Source organism: Epinephelus fuscoguttatus, linkage group LG20, assembly GCF_011397635.1.
Source record: "Epinephelus fuscoguttatus linkage group LG20, E.fuscoguttatus.final_Chr_v1".
NCBI classification, from domain to species: domain Eukaryota; kingdom Metazoa; phylum Chordata; class Actinopteri; order Perciformes; family Serranidae; genus Epinephelus; species Epinephelus fuscoguttatus.
The window spans coordinates 29,402,035-29,424,916 of record NC_064771.1 but is presented as its reverse complement, the minus strand read 5'-3'; the positions used below and the strand labels follow the sequence as shown (position 1 = coordinate 29,424,916).

Genomic DNA, 22,882 nt, shown 5'->3' with positions numbered 1-22,882 from the left:
AATTTAACGCCAGGGCCACACTGCCTGCGAAGCACAGCGCAGCCGGAGCACCTCCGTTCACATCAGACGCGCATTTCTCCGCACCGGTCAACAAGCGATTCTGCTCCCAGCTGTTGTTTTTCCATCATGGATAACTGCCCGGCTTGACACATTCGCTTGCGGCTCGCGCAGAAAACAGACCAGACGCCGAAATGATCGCTGCAGGGCCAGCGGCGGAGCTGCGCTGAGCGGCCGGTGTGGATGACACAATCGGTTAACATGGGCGCCGAAAGGAAACTGGCTTCACTTCTCGGCGCTTCGAGGCTATTCGTGGCGCTTCCGTGGGCGGTGTGGCCCTGGCGTAAGCAGCAAGGTCTCTTGCAGTTCCTTGAATCCGTCTAATGCTTTCAGTTTTGGCCTTTACCGACAAACGTTTCCTGAATCTTGTCATCTCTCGAGTTAGACATTTTGGTTGCAGGTTTTTTTTGTAAATGATACTTCGTCTTCATTATCAGATGTTTGTTATTTCCAGTGACCTGCACAATAGAAACATCATGAACATGCTCACTTGCTCACTGTGAATTCTCTGGACAATTATCTCCTCTATTCACACATCACAGCACACAACAGGAGATTGACCATGTCAGAAGCGTCCTCACCTACTGGAAATACCCCCCTTTGGTTTAGGCGTGGGGTTGCACCTAGGTAGAGCGTGCATGAGGCAGGATATGACATGGATTACTCTGTGGTCAGTGGCTGGTTTGTAATTTGGTCATGAACAACAGGGTCTCTTGCCGACTTTGTCTGAATCTCAACTTCAGTCCTGAATCTCGATAGCAACAAAAATGTCTGATTGGAGACCTTTCATCTTCATTCTTGGATGTCTGTTTTCATCCAGTTTGGCACGAGCCACATGATAGAAATGTCTTCCACAGGCCCTCCTGCCCACTGTGAATTCTACTGACAATTACCTGCTCTATTTACACACGGGCTCAGTCGGACATTACACAGACTTTGTACTAGAGAGCTGGCAGGATAAAGTCTGTTTAATGTCCAATCCAACTGATCCGGACATTTGTGTTCTCACAGACAGCCCCCCAAGGTAATGTCTAAATAATTTCGGGTTTGCAGTGCATGTTTGAAAGGGGTTTCAGAGTCATAGATGAAGTGTGTATATCAACAAGCGGGTGATATCAGATCCTAGGTGTCTAAGCAGATAACAATAGCGTATCTGGATGTGGTGAAGGACGAGCAGCTGGCTAAGAATTAATTTGAAGCCTCTCAGTCTTCAAGTGATAAAGATGTCTCACACTTCCAAAAGTTTCAAATGAAGCCTTTGATTAGCCTCCAGTTAATTGGCTATGCTAACATCACCCTCTGTTTTTTCCTTCTTCAACACTCCCTCCCTGTGTCGCTCTCATGCATAAGTAGACGTTTGTGAAGTACATCTGCTAACAAAAAGAAAAAATCAATTGAACAGTGCTTGGTGTTTACATGGTGTTTGGCAGAAGTCAAAAGGGACTCTTCAAAAGCAATATCATAGGCGTCCATGATCAATGTGCGAATACCAGCAGAGAACATTCTCTTTTTGGAAGATGCGAGACGCGTTCTATTGAGGGAACCACGCTTTAAATCTCTTGAGACTGGCCCTTGAGCGTCAAACAAGGACCAAATAAAACAAAAAAAGGGAAAATAAGAACATGTTTCAGAAATTTAAATGAGTGCAGTTTTCAAAGCAGCGCCAGGGAGCAGTCATTTATTGTATTGTTAAAAGAGGAGGAAATATTGGCCTCATGCAGTTGATGCACTAAAAAGACATCTCATTATTACATTCTCCCGTTTGTAGCTCTCAATCAGTGCAAAGTTCATTCTTTGGCTAATTATACAAAGACACAGAATGTCTACCAACTGCAGAGAAAGGGATGTACCATTTAGCATATCCTGCTTTAAAAGCTCCAAAAAGAAAGCCAGTAATTGCCAGTCATATGAAAAATTCAAACAGCGCCTCGTGTGCTGTCAACTCCCCTGACAAGTGCAAAAATGGAACTGGAAAATTGAGAGATCCACCTAGAATTCTCCTCACAGTATTCAACATATCGGACTCTGATGACCAGTCTCTTCCATTATGGCTAACATTCCTGTTCCAACTTAACTGTCATACTGCATTTCATTTAATGCTTCGTGTGCTTCCACTTCAACTATCATCGTCCTGCCCTTTATTTCTCTCCATCTTCAATCTATCTGCTGTTTATCTTTTATCTGCTGGGATTTGAAGAAAATCCATTTGTCAACGTCCTAACAGAGTCCAACAAATGGTGCGTCTAAACCCTGGTGTAGACTACACAACTTTTTTTTCATGATTCGCCTGTCCCAGACAGTGTTTTTTAAGATCTGAGACAACAACCTTCCAGACGACACAGAATCCGTGCTCATGCCTATCACAGTGGGTTTTCTAGTTCAAGCTGTTAGGAGACGCATCAAGAACTTATTGTGAGCTGTTTGATCTTATTGTAGCCGCATAAGATGCATTTGAGGTTGGAACACCTGGTGATGAGTGGAGGAAACCTGGGGTACGGAGTGAGCCAAAAGACTTACATAAAGTCATTTTCTTTGGAGACATATTTAATTATTTGAATCAAGAATGTCAACAATATTAATCAGTTAGCCGAGAAGAATATTTTTGACCGGTTACACAAATCATTAAGTTTGCTGTTCTTCAGTTTACAACACTGTGCACATTTGGCAACTGCCGCTACTAACACCGTCCTAGCCCAACAGTGTTACTGTGGAAATATTGTGCCCTCCCTCCAGCCATCCCCCAGGGTTGTCCCAGTCAGTAAGTGGCTCAATTTTGAGCTGTGCAACCCCCTTTAGCATTGTTAAGTTGCCATTATTACCACTTTAAGTTCTGTTGGCACAGTTAGCTGCTAGCTATTAGCACTGTCAGCACAGCTAGTGGTGCTAACAGAGTTAACTAAAGGGGTTTTGTGGCTCAAATTGAAGCTGCTTACTCACGGAAGACCATCAGTAATCACCAAATGAGTGGCGCAGCTAGCTAGCTCACACCCAACCTAGGTGCCACGCAGTGCAGAGCGGCCAAAGCTAACGTTAGCTAACCAGTGGAGACTAGATGGCGGGTGGTGGGTTGTATGTTTTTGCATGTTAACACAGCTGGCTGGCTGTCATCAAAGCCAACAAAAATAAAATAAAAGGCAACACATTAAAATTTGACCATCCTTAAATGGGTAGCACTTAAAATGCAGCACTAAAGCTAACTGAGTCAATTGAGCAGCAGACTAAATGTCAAGGGCTTTTGTATTTCTTGTACTTCTATTTGTATTTTGCTTTTTTTCCTTTTCTTTTCTTTTAAATTAAGTGGTTAGTTTCTGGTTAATGGCTGTCGGGCTATTGAAAGCAAAATTAGCTGAAACTGACATCCCTAATTTGAATATCACATTCATTTTCAACAGTCACAGATCTTTACATCTGGGCTAATCTTACATAATGTTCAGCATACACCACCTGAGATCTGTTGTCATTTGTGGACGTCCATGTCAACATTACAACAGTCTGGGACAAAATGTCTTGCAGAGTGACTCTCACAGAGTATTATTCCTGGATCCCTGTGCATGATCACGAACACATCACAGACCCTGTCCTTTGGACAGTAGGTAGGTTTTGTCATCAAATGCAGCCAATTGATAACAAGAGTGTGTAAACACGAAAGCTGGCAGATAAGAAGTATAGGTGGCTGCGGTGTAAAGGATTTTGCAGACATCACATTTGATGCGACTGCCTTACCTGGGGGATTAGAGAGAAAGCCTCCTGTATCAAAATGTTAAGGCGCCGCCTTGCATAAATACATTCAAATGCCATTAGACGACTGAAACTAAAACATAGCCTCCGAAAAAAGAACGCCCATTCAAACCCAAATGAATAAACATACTCATTCCTTCCATAATGTGTGAGTAATACCTCCTAACAGCTAGGTTATCCTCTGAATGCATCTGGAAGCTGGGAGCAGAAAAAGTCTCATGTTCTAATAGTTCTCTTCATTCCGAGTTATTATTATGTAAAGCATAAAAATGTGTTCCCTCATCAAATCAAAGCACCCCACAAATCAAAGTTAAGGCAATTACAATCTTATTCCACCCTTTCAAATGGCAACAGCTGTTTCCCTTGGTCAAAATTGCAGCATAATTGCACACGGTAGCATATGGTTATGGCTGATTAATCCAACTGGGGGTGAAGGCCCCATTATTCCTGCATGGGATGGGTAAATAGGGAGTGGATCCAAGTGCTGGATAGATGGGTAATGGGATGGCAAAAAAGGGAATGGGCCTTTGATGAGATGTCTGTTAAAGATGGCGTGATTGTCAGAATCGATCAGGCCCTCTACCATCCCCTATCTAAGCCATTAAATTGATTTGCTTGTCATCCTGCTTCTTCAAGAGAGAGTCATGCCAGTGGTATCAAACTATGCAGAAAAGAGGAGCAGTTTGAATCCATTTTCATTCACAAAATATATGACTCTGGCCATTTAATTTAATGCCCCATCGTGAACTCCTTGAACTAGAGTCCCAGGGATTCGTCTTTTTGTTCATCCTGCACTGCAAGGAGATTGTTAAAACCCCAGGGGAGCTCAGTGTGCGGCAGGGACACGATGATAGCTGAAGGACTGCTTACTGGCCTATGGGCTTGGACTGGCCACTTGTACACAGGTGCAAGGGCTTTGTTTCAACATTGGGATGAAGGCGGTCACATTTAAGACTGGAGGTTTGAGGGGGTTTGATGTGGCACTTATCCATAGACTGTATATTACAAACAAGTAGAGGTCAGTCAGCACATCTCCAGTTTGGAGAGGTTCAGTGATGTTAAATTACTGTTTTTCTCAAAGGAGTCTGGTGGCTTTGACTAGAGCACAGATGAGGAACTATGCTGTTCCCTGCTGAAACGGGCTGTCTGACATAAAGCTAAAGCCATGAAAATACTCTCAACATAGCATTCACTTGTATAGATTTCTTGCTGACGCCCTTCCACAGCAGTACATTACTCAGCTTCGGTGTAAGACTCCAAACTTCTTTACCAAACTGGGGTCATTCCAACTGCCATCTACTTGAAGTAATACACTCTCAATGGATAAGTACCCCATACAACCCCACTTAAAAATATTGAAACTATGTCTTAAACTTACCGTATTCTGATGAATGTTTAAGGGGGGATGTGTTCCCTGCATCTACCCCCTGCAAACTCTACATCCATGGACAGATGCACATCGACAAGCACACACCCACTTAAATATGCATACAAATTCAAAGTCCACCTGCACACCCGCATGCACACACACATACACACACTCACACTCACACCAACACCTCCCCCAGGGAACAGCAATTACAGGGTTCAGAGGTGGTTTCCCAAGCCCCCAGCCAATCTGAGTGCATTTCTATTATAAACACACAAGGATCCGCATGAGTGAGTCAGGTTTGGGGGCCTCCTGAAGCTAGTGTCACTCTAAAGGTCCACACTCATTTCCATCTAGCCGGATGAGGGATGATGCTGGTAAACAAGCCTTGACTCCGGCTCCCCCCTGCCTGTCCCCGCATGCATAATGGCCCTCTTAAAGAGCGAGAGAAAAGTTCAAGTCCATAATCACATCCGTACCTCTGCCTTATTATTTTTTAGGGGTCATTTTGGGCCCTCACTTTGAAGGACATGTGCAGGAGCGAATCACGCTCACAACTCGGCACCGTGCAGCGGAATCTGATGTGAGTGGTGTTAAAGTGCGGGAGGCCTCCAGGTGCTAATTTGGGAGTGCAGAACCGTGGGTTGGCTTGGCTCAGCAGATATGGAAACACGGGATACGCTTTCACCGCAGCCATATTAAAACAAGATGGAATGCCTTACTGTAAATCCTTCAATCCATTCTCAGCGCGGAAACCTTGTTCAGGTCAAAGCTTTATTGTCGCGACTCACACATAGCAGATTGAAAGCAGCAGCAGCTTCAAAAGAACAACGCTGTAGTGCTCTCGCTGAAAAGCCAAGTACAATACACATGTAAGCTATCAGTGTTCTCCTTACTGTTCATCAAAGGTAAAATACTACCACCTGTACATGAAGGTGCACAGCTGAGCCTTTACAAACACATTCTTCAAACCACCTCCGTAAACACAAGACCTACTGTACATGGAAATATGCATTCATAAACACAAGCTACAGATAGAGCAATAATTCCTCTGCTAGTAATCCGGCTTGCCTTAGTGCATAGCATAATGATCAAAGGAGCTGTTTCAGACTATGTCAGAGAAAAAAAAGACAATCAACAGTATAATCCACTTCAGTCAGAGCCCCAATTAGGATACATGGCTGAACAATGATAATCAAGCCACCACTACAAAAGCCAGAAGGAAGACAAGTCTGTTTTTATTGCCAGGAACTCGTAATTGTTTTGAGTCCAACAGGTCGTTTTACACTGACCTCCTGTCCATCTGAGGGTATGGTGGGAACTCCCAGCTGGCCGGGGTGGCCTCTTTTCCCAGTCCATCCAGTAGTGTGAACACAACCTCAATTAATAACCACGCAGAGACAAATGGGACAGCCCTGGCAAATACTAACCAGACTCCTTTGTGCCATGTTCCAGACAGCGGGCAAGATGGCAAGGGCTTATAAAGAAACTATTTGTGAATAAGGCTGCTACATCTTCGCCTCAGCCCAACAGTTCTTGTTCTGGTCAAAGTGTGTGCTGGGCAGCATGGTGCTTAGAACAGAGAAAAAAGATCCTAAATCTTTCTCTTTTCAATCCAATAGTCATTTTTGGGGGGGGGGGGGTTTACATAACTGGAGTTTGAAAGAGCAGGACTGGCTGAATTTTTTGGATTAAAGTTCTTAGAATGTGCTCAATGAGATGAGAGAGAGAAATGAAAAGTGGCTGGCATGCCAATGAGGGAATTTGGAGGCAAATGCGGTCACTGAACAGATAGCTGTGAAATGGCGCTGATTATGCCGCGCCATTGTCACCTCGAAGTACCCTCTGAGGAGCGAGACGTTCCTGGTGGCACCATTGTTTTATGTCATCTCGCCCAAGTTAGTCTGACCTTATGTTTGCCTGCTACATTAAAGTATTTCAGGGTTTTTGAGTTTCTCAGATATGCAATCTCTAGAGAAACTGAAAAAGGTGATAAGATATGAAGCAAAACAAAGGTAGGGAGCATCCAGGGGCATTTTCACATCCCATGGACAATCACTCACGTAATTCACTTTAGGCTGAGCAAATAAAATGCTGCACCGTCGCCTTCAAACATGACAAGAGTAATAATGCGCATTGATGTTTGCTATGAACTTAAAAGCAGGTTTGATGTTGGAGCCACAAAATCCAAAGTCCAACCAGAAGGCATTCATATCTTTTTTGTTAACTTTTGAATTAGTTAAAGGGAATGTTTTTAAGCCTTTCATGCTTGTCTGTATTGGTGGGGGTTTGGTAGAGCATGTTGCTTCAGGTATCTCTGAGGTATGAAATACAGTCCAGGATGTCCAGTTTGAAAAACAGAGCCATGAATTTAAAGGCTTCTTAGCAGTTTATTATATACAAGAAATTACAACTAGACAGTTGTCAAGGTGGGGACAACTTTTTTTCGCTGGATAACCCTGAGTTTTTTTGACACTCACTAAAATGGCCTCATTCAAATGAAGGAGAGGGCTACCGTTTAGATGCAGTAGGGTTGGGTACTGAATTTGGTATTCTTCAGGGTACAGACCAAATTATGTCAGTACAGCTGAGTATTGATTATATTAGTTGGAGCCAAATTTTGGCATTTAGGTGAGAACACCAGGTTCAGGCAGAGGCAGAAGCACCACGAAGCCCTACACAGCGTCAACCAGACCCCACGTCTAGTTGAGACTTGTGTTTATTTGTCAAAATTTGTAGCCACACCCAGCTAGTGAAGGAGACTCTGCGGTTAATTGGGAATTGGCTTTTAATTGATGTTTTTACAGTAGCCTGGTATCACTGCTGTTTTTGATTGTGTTTTTGAAATTACATAATTATTCCACATAATTATCAGTTGTGTCTAAACAGAGAACAAGAGAGACAAGCACACACGCGCACACACACATATACACGCACACACACACACGCACACGCACACACACACACACACACACACACACACACCGAGTACAAGCAGACAGACAGAGGGAGAAAGCAAGACTACGTCACCCTGCAGCTTCTTCAAATATCACATTTTGTTACAACAGAAAGTGTAAAGTATCGATAAAACTGTACAACTGGGTACAGGAACTGGGTTACGTTCAAATGTGAGTGGCACCCCCAAGACACAGGGCTTAAATCAAGGTGCTTTCACACGCGCCCTGTTTGGTTTGGTTCAATCAAACTAAAGTTCGTTTGCCCCGTAAGTGTGGTTCGTTTGGGCAGGTGTGAACACAGCAATCACACTCAGGTGCGCACCAAAACAACCGGACCGAGGAGTTCTTGAAGAGGTGGTCTCTGTCTGGTTACAAACGACCTCTGGTGCAGTTCGTTTGTGGTGAGAACGTGTTCCGACCTGGATGTGAACCAACTGCAGTCACATGACACATTGTTTGGGTTAATCATGAGCATGTTACAGTCCTGGAGGATTATTAATGTGCACCTCCTCCTGTACTGCCTTAATATGCACATTCAGCACATCCAATGCATCAAAACATTGTTTTCTAGTTGGAGCCGCGCCTCGTTTTCAAACTGTATGGTTTGACTAAAATGAACAATGGCAGCAATATAGTCCACGATGAGCAGCGCTAAAATCAACCTGCGTAGTTGTCCCTCCATTGTGACATTAGAAAGTGTCACATTTATCTTGCAAGTGGACTCTTCTTCAAATTCGGTTTACTTCCTGGATTTTTCCTGCATGGAAATTCTGACTCAACAAGAGCAGCTTTCTCACACAAGCCATTTAATTTGGCCCGCTTGTAAATGCTGCCGAGAACACGAACCAACTCTAAGAAATTATACAACATTAACAACAAAATTGGTCCCTGATTTGGACCAAATCAAGACAACTCTAGGTCTGAAAGTAGCCTCAGTCTCAATGCGACCTTACGTTCATGCTCTGGCAGCAGGGTCAAAGCCATGCATGAGGTCATCGTAGGGAAGTTTGTGTATTTGCCTGTTTACATTTGCAGTGAGTTCAAAGCAGGTAGCGTTGATCCCGCCTGAATTTCTACAGGCATTTTAACAAGGTGGTTTTCTGGTACCTTAAATATGAGGGATTATCCAACATAATCAGATGACTTGGATAATGTCAAGCAGCACACTAAATGCAGGGAAATCAGACTGACTTTGGCAGGATGTTACAGTGTAGATTAAACCCTGACAAAGCTCCAGACAAAGATGCTTGACACATATTCACACGTCTCTAGCTATACTTCCCACCCTTTCCTCCTCACACATTTACATGGCTGCACAAAACCAGGCGTTTTCACACAGTGAAAATGGGGACACAGCGGGCCCCGACAGAAGTGGCTGAGGCTCTAAAGATGCAATGCTGACACTGTCTTGTCACATATATGCGTATTAATAATGAACAAAGGAGTCTTTTATGCAAATAGAAATGATGCTGCCATCCATGCACAGTAGTGCACACTTAAAGTTCTTTTCTGGTGGTTTTCCGGGGGTCTTTCAACACAGCTGTCAGAATAATAATAGAATCTACCTATAGTACTAACAAGCAGAGTGTACTGACGATTGTAGGTATACATTCCTATTACTGTATTGTGGGAGGCAGGACTGTAACACCAGGAGAGAGGGTGTGAAAAGTGCTAATCTGTGTTTATGGCCATCAATAGGTTAGAAGGTTACTGATGGGTGTTTGAGACTCATTCATAGGTTTCACCTTTGGCCACAGCCGGACTAAATAGACAGGATACAGCAGCAGTGTGGTTAAAGAGTATATAAAAGTAATCTATGTGTTCATGTGTATGTATATTTGTGTATCTGTCAGCATGTCAACATTTTCCACCTTTTCCTTCTCTCAATTACATAATGATGCCACTGTCAAGTGTGATAAGTCCTATAGTCTATGCAGAGGAGTAGTGTTGTATATTGGCAAGAATCTGGCAATGCGATACGAATCATGATACAGGGGTTACAATTAAATATTGCCATATGACCCTTTATGACCTGCCTGGTTCATAGATCCATGTTTTTTGTGTTTACGCTAGCAATATATATGTTACCAAATATAATTAACTGTAACCTCCAGGGCTGAAAAATGAAGGCAACATGCAAGTGCCAAAAACTGCAGTTCTTGTAATGTCCACTTGAGGCTGGCCCCAAGAGCGAGTCAGCCCCCATAGACCCCCATGTTAAAATGCCCAACTTCACAGCAGAAATAAATATGTGTGCAGGCTGGTACAAAAAACGGTTTGGTCTCTAAAGCTAATTTTGACATCCATGACAACCATACAGCGGGGTGAATTTACAAAAGTTGCCTGTTCAAAGTTTGCTAAGAATTCAAGTTACGCATAATTAAGGGTGCGACTTTAGTTCCCAAACAACAAAGATGGCAACAGCCAAAATGCAGACCTCAAGGCTTCAAAGAGTGAGCCAACAAACCAATGGGTGACACAATGGTGGCTACATCCATTTTTTTATCCAGTCTATGGTTGTTACTCTGGAGTGGAAGTCAAGTGGCTGATATATCTTTGCATTTAAATTACTTATTAAAAATTTAAACAGTGTTTTAGACAATCAGTACAGTTTCACAAAACATTAAATCCTGACACTCAAAGTATTATGGATACTCCTGCATGCTGTGATTAGCTAGTGCTTGTAACATTGACGCATCAAGGTTGGTTGAGGTTGGGATAAGGGCAAAGAGGTCGTGCAGGGGCTGGTACTAGCCGATCTCAGATAATTTCTGAGATTTAAGTGGTAAATGTGCAAGAAAAAACTCGTAAATGTGCTGCCAAACAGTCAGGTGACATGCTATAAAGAGCAGCAGCAGTAAGAAGTGATGGGTGAATGGGGCAATGGTTATCTTTATGACTGTGGCGTATTTATTATGAATACAGTCCACTGATGCTGAGTTAGTATCTCACTATCACAATCCTCATTTATATTTTAAGAAGCTACAAATTATATTCAGCCACAAATAAGCCTGAAAGGCTGGAAATCAGAACAGAAGTACAGAGTTGTTGCATAGAGATGATACACTGTCTCATCTAGTTGCATTGGTGTGAACCGGCAGGTTTATAGAACGTTGTAGAACGACGCACTGAAAGCAGCTGCCTGTTTCAATCTGTCTTGTCGCGAATCTTTGGAGTAAACTGGCCTTTAATTAACACAGACTGGTGTATTCAAGTATTTGGCTGAAGCTGGTGTATGTATATAGTGTGCATTCAGCGGCTTTATGCATACTAAAAACTGAAAATCTAAAAGAAAAAAAACAAGCCAATAATGGCTTATGTGGGACTCAAACCCCAGTTTCCTGTGTCTGACCCATTCACCTACCAGATCTTACTCCCTCCGTGGACGCTGTCGCTCTTTATACTGTGTCACCTGACTTTCTGGCGGGACATTTGTGAGTGGTGAGTACTAGTCCTAGCCATGACTTCCTTGCCCTAATCCTAACCACTTCAGACCTCAACATGCCAACAAGACAAGTACAAGCCAATCACAGCACAAAGTGGGATCCTTAATGATGCATCATAGGGATTAGTGTGAATACTCCAATAGCTGCAGTGTGACTATTCTCATCTGAGTGCAAACGGACACTCAGATTTTAATGTGTAGCCATTAGCTCTCCCTCTAATTCTAGATTTCAGAGCACGTTTGTAGAAATTTAAGAACACTGGCAGAGTCCCACTTAGAAACACTCTTGACTTCTTCGATTGACTGGGACTGGAAAATGGGGCCAGGATCAATGAAAACAGCCCCACTTGCAAGAGCTCTGGAAGTGCTTTCTAAAGAGGAAAAAACAAAAGGTCTCTCAGTTACGCCTCTCTCTCTCTCTCTCTCTCTCTCTCTCTCTCTCTCTCTCGGACTTGCCACTACCACAGACCTTGGGTGGGAAGTTTTGTTTTTTTGAACGTAGCACAGTGAAACTCCAGACATCCCTCTGAGAAATCTATCGCTGGACTCTGACCATGAGTTTTCTCGCCAGCCCTGAATACTAAAAGCGATATGTTGTGACCTTTTGCCAAAGTGCTGGCTGCAGGGATCTAGGACAGTCTCATCTTTTTCCTCTTTTTTTTTATTTTTTGCAAATCATTTCACAGGGCCCAGCTGCTACAAGGAAACCGAGATCCCCAGTCTGTCAATTAAGATGAGTGACAAATCAGGGCATTTGTAGTCTGGAGACATTCTCTCAACCCCACTGTCTCCACATATCACTCACACTACAGTCTCGATCGCTTTCTTTTTCTGCAGCTCACTTCAGCTTTGGCCAAATCCATCACGTCACTTTCAAATAATCCTAAAAAGAACACTTGTACCTGCTGCTTCATAAAAGAGTGACTCATATCAAAGACCAAAAGTGGCTTTGATCAATAATCTTGATTTTAGGTCTCCCTTCATCTAAAAACAGTGCTTTGGGCGTCTGCTGTCTGTGTTGTACCACCATGGGATTGGAGATTGGCTTCTAAGGCTCTCAAGTATACACAAACACAACCCACACTCAAACACAACATCTTAATGGCACAAGTGTCTGACCGTTCAGTGCAGAAGAGTCATGTAAAGGAAACAATAGATAAAAGCACTGGAATCAGATAATATTTCCACATGCAGCTGCAGCTTCCACCTCTTCATCTAAAAGCCATCGACTAGCTCGCTGAAATTTTCCACCACATGTCTATGATTATGTGCCCTACTTTGTCGCCTGTGATAAGAATGCATCCAATTTTACTTCCTTCTGAAGCAGTCAAGAGGTGCTCCCAAACATTTCATTCCAGCCACACAATTTCAATCCAATCTTCTAACAGATTTAAAATGGAGATGACATCCTTGACTTCTATTACTGTGTCAAGGTCCAATACTGTAAGCTAAAAACAGACTGCCGCTCCAAACACGCTGTGCATCCTTGCCAAACAACAGCATGAAATTCCCTCTGCCAGCAGCGTCCCGGCAGCCCCCCCACACCACATTCTGTCATAGCCATCCTTATGGATGTTAATCTGAGTGCCACGCCTCTGACAGAATGAAGTCCTCAACTCCCTCCAAAGCTCCTAAAGTCGAGCTGTAGCCAGTCAGGCTAATCTGCAGACGTTGAGTGATGCAGAAGTATGTATGCCAAACATGACATTCCAATAGAGTCCTCCCCCGCTGCTCCGAGCTCCAAAATAGACGTGTTAGAAATGACAAAAACCAGCAGGCGAGCCCAGCATTGTCTCGGCGTGACCTCAGTAAATGAATGGAAGTGAACAGTGGGACAGACCAGACAGCTCCTATAACTGTCACTTTAAACAAAATTTCCAGGGTGAAGTCGGAGCTGGGAGGACGGCCTGTTTCTTTTCTTTTTTTTTTTTGCATGATATGAAGACGAGTGCGCGTACTGTATGTCAGGAACCAAAAATAGGGCGCAAGTGCTGCAAGGCCTTCGTTTGAAATGCAGAACCATTTTAGATAAACACATCAAAACTGACAGACCAAGTGTAAATTAGCCATCATTCCCGTACTGAAGTATATTTATTAACACTGCTGCTTTCTTCTCCCCCCTTGCTGCTCACAGTGATGATGAATGACAATATACAAAACACGAGAACTGAAGATAATCTGTCGCCGCTCAGCAAGCCTTAAAGCGAGACTTCATAGCACTTTGGTCCGACGAAGGCCGTTCTCCTCTCGTTAAAAAGCCGTTCCAGTAGACTGGTCATTAAAATGTGGCAAGCAGTGGCTGACATGTCCATCCAGAGGCATACTACTCGCCTCATCATGTTCTTTAATCATTGCATGGAAAGAGAGCAGCCCACACTGGGGTCACTTTCAACGAGCCGCACTCCCGAACAGCCTGAGTGTCCGTTCGGGATGCAATTAGAGTCCAATTAAATCCTACATTTTTTGACCCACGGAGCAACTATGTAATGAAATCCGAGGACCACTGCTGGAAAGACTGAGCCAAGAGAAAGTGGCAGTCGAGGCCGTCTCCCCAGGCCACCACTGTAAATAATGCGTTCTTATTTAACTTACTTGGTTAAATAAGCATCAAGAGGGGAAAGAGAGAGAACGGTGGGAACAGGCATGCAGGATCAGATACAGACAGGAGAGATACAGTTATACAGAGAGAGAGGAAGCAACGATGTCAAGACTCTTAATCCCCAGGACACACCAGTTATCAATCTCTTGTAAATGTCAGGCACTAGGATATGCCCTCATGAATGATGGATATCTGCCTTGTTTGTTTTGGATTTTTTTTTTTTTTCATCTTCTCTACATTGTGTTATTGAGTGAGCACCACCGAGGGCTTAGAGTCTATCTTGAGAGGTAATACTCCCTCCTTACAGTGGCAGCGATACCTGAATCCCAATTACCCCAGTTGAGAGTGTGCAGCAGAGGAAAGCAAAGAGCAAGAGTGGCTCTTTTTTCTTTCATTCGTGTTGTCGTGCAAGTGTCCACTTTGCAACTCTCTGTGATAAAGGCTGTAAGATCACAGGGAGAGTGCAAACTTCGGTCTACGTCACCGTGCCTTTGTTATATGGACTGTGGTAGCAATTAAGACCCCAGACCCCATGCTGGTCTACATGTACAGTAAAAACTCAAAGTGAATGAGCTCAATAGTCGTCCGTTCCCCAAAGTAACCGGCTCACAAAAACAAACTGTCACTAATGATATTATCACTTTGGAACAAATAGTCTACTGTGCAAATATCTAATAAAATCTAACACTCTTCAGGGACACCATGGTTGGGTGAAATAAAAAAAAGAAGGCCTGGGGTGACAGTAGACTCTCTGCTGTGCCCCAGAGACACACTCAAGTCTCCACAGGAATATTACTGGGATCTTGTGGGATTATCGCGCTGAGAATACCAGTTGTGCTCCAACTAAAGCAAACTACTCATGGAAAATAAATAAATAAATAATAAAAAGATGGGAAAAAAAAAAAAATCACAGCTACGGATTCCAGTGCCTGCAAACTGCCACACTTGGCTGTTGCTCCCCTCCTGCTCTGGGGAAACAGGCTGCATAATTCTCAGAGAACCAATTAATTTTCAACATTTAATGCTCTACGGGCGTGCACGCGCTGGCATTAATCGCCGCATATCAATATGTATCTGTTTATTTACGGCCGCGCAAGTTTAATTTCAGAGGGAGAGGCTTGATTAATTAATTAGTGCTTATTAATCAGATTACCATTTTTTCGCAAGCAGCTGTGCTTCTAATGACATATTCATTGCATATGTTCAAACTGGAATATTCAGCTCGCTAAACATCAGCACAGCTGGAGAGCAAACACCGCATCACACACACTGGCCCACGTTTATCACATTAGATGTGCTGCGCACACTCAATGTGAACTTTAGGTGAAGTTCAGGGTTAGGGGAGCACGTGGGGGGGGGGGGGAGTCCCACTGACATGTTTAATCAAGGGAATAACAGCAGCCAGGGTTTTGCCAATGTGTGTCACTAGCCTGCAATTAACATCGCCAGAGTGTCACAGTGATGTGGAGCCTAATGAGGAAATTAGAGGCTACGTGCAAAAGGCGAAGCGTTGCTGAACACACCACAGATCCGATAACACCAGGACGGAAACCACATCCAGCACAGCAGGGGCAGCTACAGACACTAATGGGCACTGTGTGTGTGTGTGTGTGTGTGTGTGTGTGTGTGTGTGTGTGTGTGTGTGTGAGATGACTAATAGGCACCGTGTCCCCTCTTACCTTGAGCTTGCGTGGAGTGGATGAGTAAGGAAAAAAATAAAATCCATGTGGCGCGCCACATCGATCTGCTCCAGGAGTCCTCAAACATTGTCCCAACACTGGCCAGACTGGACAACAAGTGCCCCGGTGAGCTGGAAGAGTGCTACTGTGTCCGAGTTACCGGCGTGGTGCTGCTGTTGCCCGTCTGCTGTCGGGTCTCTGTGGATGAAGGGGGGCGCTGGCGCCAGTCGAGCCGGGCAGAGCGCACCGATGTTGGGAGCGCAAAAGCCGCTGCTGCTGCTGCTGCTGCTGCAGCCTGTCGCCACCGGAGAAATTCAGTCAAACACAGTGTGTGTTGTACAGTTTCAATCTGCTCTAATTCCACAGATAGAGTAAGGATGGCGAGATATTTTCCTGTGAAGCAGCCTGAGTTGGTTTCTTTGAAGTATTGGATGCAACTCAGTCAGATGAATCCAGGTTAAGTCCAAATACAGTCCATTCCTCGCTGCACCTGTAAGAAGGCAGGCTGCACCTCATACTTTCTCATCCACACTTCTCACCTCTTAGAGATGCGGTTTGCTTCTTTCCCTGCCTCTCTTTTTAAACTTCACCCTCGCAGTCCGCGACCCGAGTGGTTAGTTTCCCCCCCAAAAAAGCAGCGGACCGACTTTTCCCCCGGAATCCTGCCCACGGCGCACTGTCAAGGTCGGCAATTCAGTTTGACAGGAGCACTGAGAAGAAGTTGAGCAGCTCGGAGAGCAGAGAATGAGGCCAGCGGGGGGAGAAACTTGCACGCAGTCACGCTGTCATGGTCGGAGCCTGCCGCGGAGGAGAGCCCGGCTGCCGGTGGTGTGCGTCGGATGAGGACGAGTCCCGGGTTCTTTATGAGCAAACGTTTGGATGTGATGGTGCTGGCAGGAGCGCGGCGCAGCGCAGGTTGCCACCATGCGGCCAGGCGCAAAAACGCACTCCTCCGTCACACTACAAGCCAAGCACAGAGGGGCTTCCAGGAGAGGATTTTATTGCTTTCCACACCACACAAAGGTGGAATGAATATAGCCCTTTGTTAAAATGATTTAAGGGAACATGTGCTCTGCTTGTGTTGCCAGAGTTTGGAGTGGAGTGGCGCGCCTGAGGAGAAGTCATTGTAATATTTCTATGGAGATATACAATGTGTCTGAGTTTATTGACCTTATAGTATTTTTTATCCTCCATTGCATCATTACAGGGATTTATATTTTGGCTGCATTTTAATATATTCAGCGACTGTGAGTTAGTGCAGCGCGGCTCTGAGCAGGGGCGTACGTTTGGTTTCAATACTGGGGGGGCACATATGGAATGGGCAGTTTGGGGTCCTCCCCAGTACATTTTGAGCTGCAAACACTTCATATACTGCATGCTGGTGAATATTTATGCACCGATTTGTAGGTCTGTACCCAACTCAGAATGCCAGTTGAATCAAATTTCTGCTCTCAGGTGGCGCTGCTCTGTGAGCGACCCAGACTCTGTTGCTGCTGCTTTATGCTCTCTTGAATTTCCCCCCTGGACAGAATCGTTAAAAAAATTAATTTGTGCCAACCTCGATTAAGATTTTAAATAACGTCGCTTAATGCTAAGGGGTTGTGTGCTGGTGTTATGTGCAATACTGTTATGTGTAGTATGTGTTTTTATGGGGGTTTTTTTTGTTTGTTTTGTTTTTTTTTTAATGGGGTATGCTTTTCATTTCTTCTGGACTATTATTGTAAGGAAGCGATACCTGTGCAGCTCCTGAGTCTGAGACAAATACACAATCAAATAAATCGTATCGCATTCATTCCTTTGTTTCTCATTTCAAGTTTCGGAGTTTTAATAGGGTTCAGGTTGTTATTGACACTTACATAATATGGTTAACAAGCTAACTATGCTAATATGCAACAACAAAAGCCTGAGGCCAGATGGTTTGAAGTTGCTGTGAGCCTTACGGGAAAGTTGCCTGTGTGTGTGCAGCTGCCAGTATACAAGGAACAGTAGCACAGTATTTTGCTACGTTTGGGAGCTAGCAGTTCATCCGTGCTAGAAAGCCAGCCAACATTAGCTACATTAGCCAGCTAAAAACAACATTAATATAATTCACACGTTACTGTTTCCTCTGTGTGTTTTTTAGCACCAGTAAATTAATGCTATGGGGCACTGTATTCAATGGATTTACTGTTTATCAGACTACGAATGAGACAATACTTAGCTAGCGCACCCCACTGTCCTTCCGTTTTAATCTCTGCTGCTCAGAGATGATTCTCCCGCAGGACTGCAGACGGCGGCTTCAGACACAGACCCTCAGTCAGCACCTGCAGCTGTTCGAATCCAGCTAGCACGAACCCCAGCGGTAAGTGAAAGACAGTCTCCAGGCTGCCACTGCAAATTTATACAACAGAAACACAGCATGTGTGGACTCTGTGTTGTTAGCTCAGCCCATAGGGACTTCACATGGGAACCTGAGAGTCATCAGTTCAAGTCCTCATATGGACCATGTACTGGACTAGTAGCTGGAGAGGTGCCGGTTTCCCCCTTGAGCAAGGCACTGAACCCCCAACTGCTCAGGGCGCCTGACCAAGGCAACCCCCTCACTTTGACATCTCTCCATTTAATGCATGTTGGTCCTGTTTGGGCATGTGTGTGTATTTCGGGCCTGTGTGTATATGACAGCAGAGAGGAAAAATGAATTTCCCCTCAGGGATTAGGAAAGTATGTCTTCTTCTTGTGTTTATATGCATGTTTGAAATCTGTAAAAGAAGTTACTGCTCAGATGTAGTACGGGATCTCGTTCTCAGTCTCCGACCATAATTGTTTTTGTAAGGCAGTACAGGAATGAGTGCATGCAAAATACATCGAGTCTTACAGGGCAAAGCCTCTCTACCTGCAGGCAGCTGCCTCTGTGTGCACAGCTGCCTGTACCTAGGAGCAGCGTGAAAGTAAGGAGTGCTCAGTCACAGCAAAATATGGGAACCAAAACGTTCCCAGAGGTACACTGCACACTAAGTGGCTGAAAAATAAAAAGATTGTTTGACTCGAAGCAGTGTCAGTCAGCTGAGGAGTCTCTGATTGATTATTTAAATCTCAGACTTGCAGGAGGAGGCAGCTCCACCAATTTGTGCCTTTTCTGCATCAATTTTATGATGGAAATCTCTCTGATGTCGTCAAAATAAAAGTCTTTTGCTACTTTCATGTTTTTATTGAGGGGGGGCAAATGCACATGTGCTAAATATTGAAGGGGAGGCACCCCTCTAAAATCTACGCCTGTGCTTCTAAGCATGGTAGTATTGTTCTTTTCTTCTTTCATTTTTTTAGTCGAGGCTGCGGAGTGTAATTCCCCTCGCTGCTTGAGGTGCATGACATGAACAGAAAAAGACACGAATGGCTGTGCGAAGTCTTTACACAGCCAGGACTGAAGCTGCTGCATGTTATCTTGTCTGTGCTGGAGAGGAAGGAGGACAAGGAGAAGGAGAGGGTGAGAAATGAATGAGCAGAGGACAGACGGAGGAAGAGCAGAGCAGAGAGAAAGAGGAGGAGGAGGAGGAGGAGGGGGGTGATAGAGAGTGACTGAGCAAATGCTGTTTCCAAAATGACAGTATCAGTAAAGTCTTGGCTGAGGGAGAGAATGAGAGAGCATGACAGAGCAAATGTTCCTGTCTTGAAAATGACAGTGCCTTGCCAGGAGAAAGCAGGAGTGCTTAATGTTTGTAATGTTTTTTTGCGAATGGCGAGTCCCATCGAAGCCACCACAGGGCAGCGGGGAAATAATGCACCATGGTAATAGCTTCTGTTGTTTCTCAGCATGATTTCCAGGCTCCTGTTGGCTCTCTCCCTCTCATCCAAAAATGTGATACCTTGCACAAAAGTTAATAACAGGAGAGTTAACATCAGGAAAACCAAGACGGAGTGCTTCCTCGGCCACCCCCAGGGCTGCTCAGGGACCCGATTATGATTTTTCAAAGTACTTACTGAGACTGAACTCAGCAAGAGGGTAATTTAGAAAATCCCTGGACACAGTATTTTTGAACCAGAGCTTTCTGCACACAAGTGGCAATGCTGTTTGTTTGTGCCCCCCCCCCCACCTCCCCACAGACGCCAACGCCGCCAGGTGTTAGTCCTCTTGTGTTGTTGAGCAATGGCTAGCCGTGATCACAGGTGCTAAAGCAGCTTATTGCAAGCTGTGCTCGCCTCAGTCAGAGTTGCTCTTTTTATCTGGCCCTAGAATTAACCACACGACTAGTAATGATGATTCAGAGGTATCTGCGTCAGACTGCAATTATTTCAAGTTATTCTGACATTTGCCCTGGGCGTCCATATTCAACACCTTAAACCAGACCTTCGGATGCCATTTTTGGCACAGTGGAGGAGACAGACAGGAGGGCAAAGAAATCTGGAAGTAATTGGAGACAACACATGCACTTCCCCATTAAAGAATTGTGCCAACTTATTTACAACTTTTAGCTCTCTAACTTTAAAGGTGAACTGTGCCCATTTTGAAAAGGCATACATGCTATTCCTGAGGTCTGAGACAGTCAACAGAAACAACTCTCTCCAAAATCCCCAAACTGGAGCTCTAATACTCAAACTTGTGATGCCAATAAATATAAAATCTGCAATAGACAATGAATTGTGAAAGATTTTCTAGATCAGTGGTTCTCAACTGGTCTATCCTCAGAACCCACCGTTTTTCCTCAGTCATTAAGTCGTGACCCAAATTTCTGACTCTCCACTCAAATCTATTTAACAGACACTTCCTTGAAATTTTATGACTTTTTTCATGAAATACAATAGTCTTTTGGCACATACTCGTGTCTATTCATCATCTTTGCATTGCATCTTTGCAGACGAACATTTTGAGAATTTCTAGAAAATATTTCTAGAAAAAAAGTTGTAAGATTACATGAACAAAATTGCATTATTTTGCAAAAAAAAAAAGTTGTAAAATATTTAGGAAAAAGTCAAGAATTTTTAGAAAAAAGTTATAAAATTTTGAGAAAGAAATCATAAAATTTTGAGAAAAAAGTAAGATTTCAAGGAAAAATCATAAAATTTTGTAGTAAAGTCAAAATATTGAGAAAAAAATCATTAAATCTTGAGATGAAAAATGTAAAACTTTTTGTGAATCTGCGACCCAGTCAAAATGACCCAGTGACCCACTTTTGCGTCCCAACCCACCAGTTGAGAACCACTGTTCTAGATGACACCCAGGGGAATGTTCTGAGTATATGGACACATTTTCTGTTTCTGAACTGAGAACACTACAATAGACTAAAGCTCATTTGAATATATATATATATATATATATATATATATATAAATAAAAGAAAACAAGCATTCTGTAGGTCCACAAAAGCAGAATCCCACTCATTGTCTGTAGACTGAATCACAGTGATGTCCAAAGGTAGACATCCGGCAGCTGATTTCAATTGTGGAATTATGTGAAATTGGTAAAAATGTTTATTGCAACTGTCATTTTCAGCCATATTTGAAACCTTTAAAGAGGTTTCTGCTGTGCTTATTTTATGTACTGTTCTGCTTTGCTAGCATTTTTGATACATCAAAATTACCGGCGCAGAAACTATAGGAGCTATCCCTGGTGTAAAATGTATGTGAGGGATTCCAACTTGTCCTGTAAGGGTCACTGCACTGTCATGGGTGTATGTCAGTATAGGTAAGAACCAGTCAATCAGGGACAGGTGTTGCTAGACGGAGGAGCACATGAAGTTTTTGACTGCAACGCCAGGCTATGTCAAGTTTCTGGACACAAATTCATGGACGCTTGCATGTTTTTCATCAAAAACAGCAGCGGTGAGAAATGACTTATGCATCAAAGAGGAATAAGAAGAAGAAGTGGGACTCTTTGTTTTCACCCGATCAACAGCAGTCGGTTACATCGGACGAGCGCATCAATAAGTAAGTAGCCTGTCTGTGCAGCCCCTCAGTGGCTTTAAGTTAAAGCTTAGCCACTATAGAAGCTAAGCAATGTGCTGCTGTGGACGGGGGCCACAGCAAAATATATTTTAGCCACCAAATAAGACTCACCTATACCTCACACTATATTAATATATGTAATCAGTCGAGGCAGCTGTAGACCAGCAACTCCAGTGTTGTGCAAAGTAAAATTATATTTTTTAACAATGGAGTCTGGTGACTTTGATATAATGGCTTCAGTTCCTTGTCAGAAAGGGTTGTCTGCCAGCAAAGTGAACTGGTTAAAATCTTTTAAATATAGCATACACTTGAACTAATAATAATAATAATAATAATGTTTTGGGTGGCTAAAAACTAACCACTTAAGGCAGATTTCATTTCATGTACTTGACAGAGGGGTTTCTATTCAGAAGTTATTCATACAACTGTGATCCTTTCAATTGTCTTTGGAGCAGTGCCAGACTTTGTATTTGAAGACATCACAAGTTTGAGACTTACTTCTCTGGTTTCTGGTTTTAAAAGAAAGTTGCTCATGCTCATAATTATTGATTGGACTTTCCTTGGCCATGAAAATAACATATTGGAACTCTTAATTTAGGTGGTGTTTGCCTTTAAATAACACACACGTCATATTGCTGTCAATCTTCAGATGCACTACATAAAGGTTTAGGATCTGAATGTGTTTTCCCCGGTGGTCTTGGCGGTGATTAGTTTTCATTGATTTCAGTAAAAAATTAAAATCACTACAGACGTGCAAGTTTCAAAAGTCTGTTAATACATTTTCATACAAGAAATGAGTGGAAATCAATGGCTGCCTGGATTGGTAGGAATGGAGAATGGAGATAATTGTCTAAAACCTGCAAAAACACTGGTATGGTCATTCAAAAATGTGATATTTTTACCCATTAATTATTAGCAGTGAACTGCCTCTGAAAATCACTTACTATTTCCAACCAGAACTTTTGTTCACATCGTCCCAAACACAGTGATTTTCATTCTGACTCTTCTTACTGACTGAATCTTCAACCATCAAGTGCAGCACTGGCGATAAAATTCAGCTCTCATTTCATTTCTATCAACAAAGTAAAAGAGGCACTCAGAGGTAAAAACTCTCACTGC

General features: G+C 43.4%; 2 protein-coding genes across 4 annotated transcripts in view; one reads left to right on the top strand and one right to left on the bottom strand.

Moving 5' to 3' along the window:
• sdk2b (sidekick cell adhesion molecule 2b) overlaps positions 1-17,135 on the bottom strand; it is a 452,414-nt gene extending 435,279 nt beyond the window's left edge. For both annotated transcript variants that reach the window (XM_049563134.1, XM_049563135.1), the window contains exon 1: positions 15,845-17,135. In XM_049563134.1, the coding sequence (XP_049419091.1) occupies positions 15,845-15,932 (88 nt within the window). In that variant the 5' untranslated portion in view covers positions 15,933-17,135. The remainder of the gene's footprint in view (positions 1-15,844) is intronic.
• Positions 1-22,882, top strand: part of rpl38 (ribosomal protein L38) — a 1,062,689-nt gene that overhangs the window by 733,370 nt on the left and 306,437 nt on the right. The window lies entirely within an intron of this gene.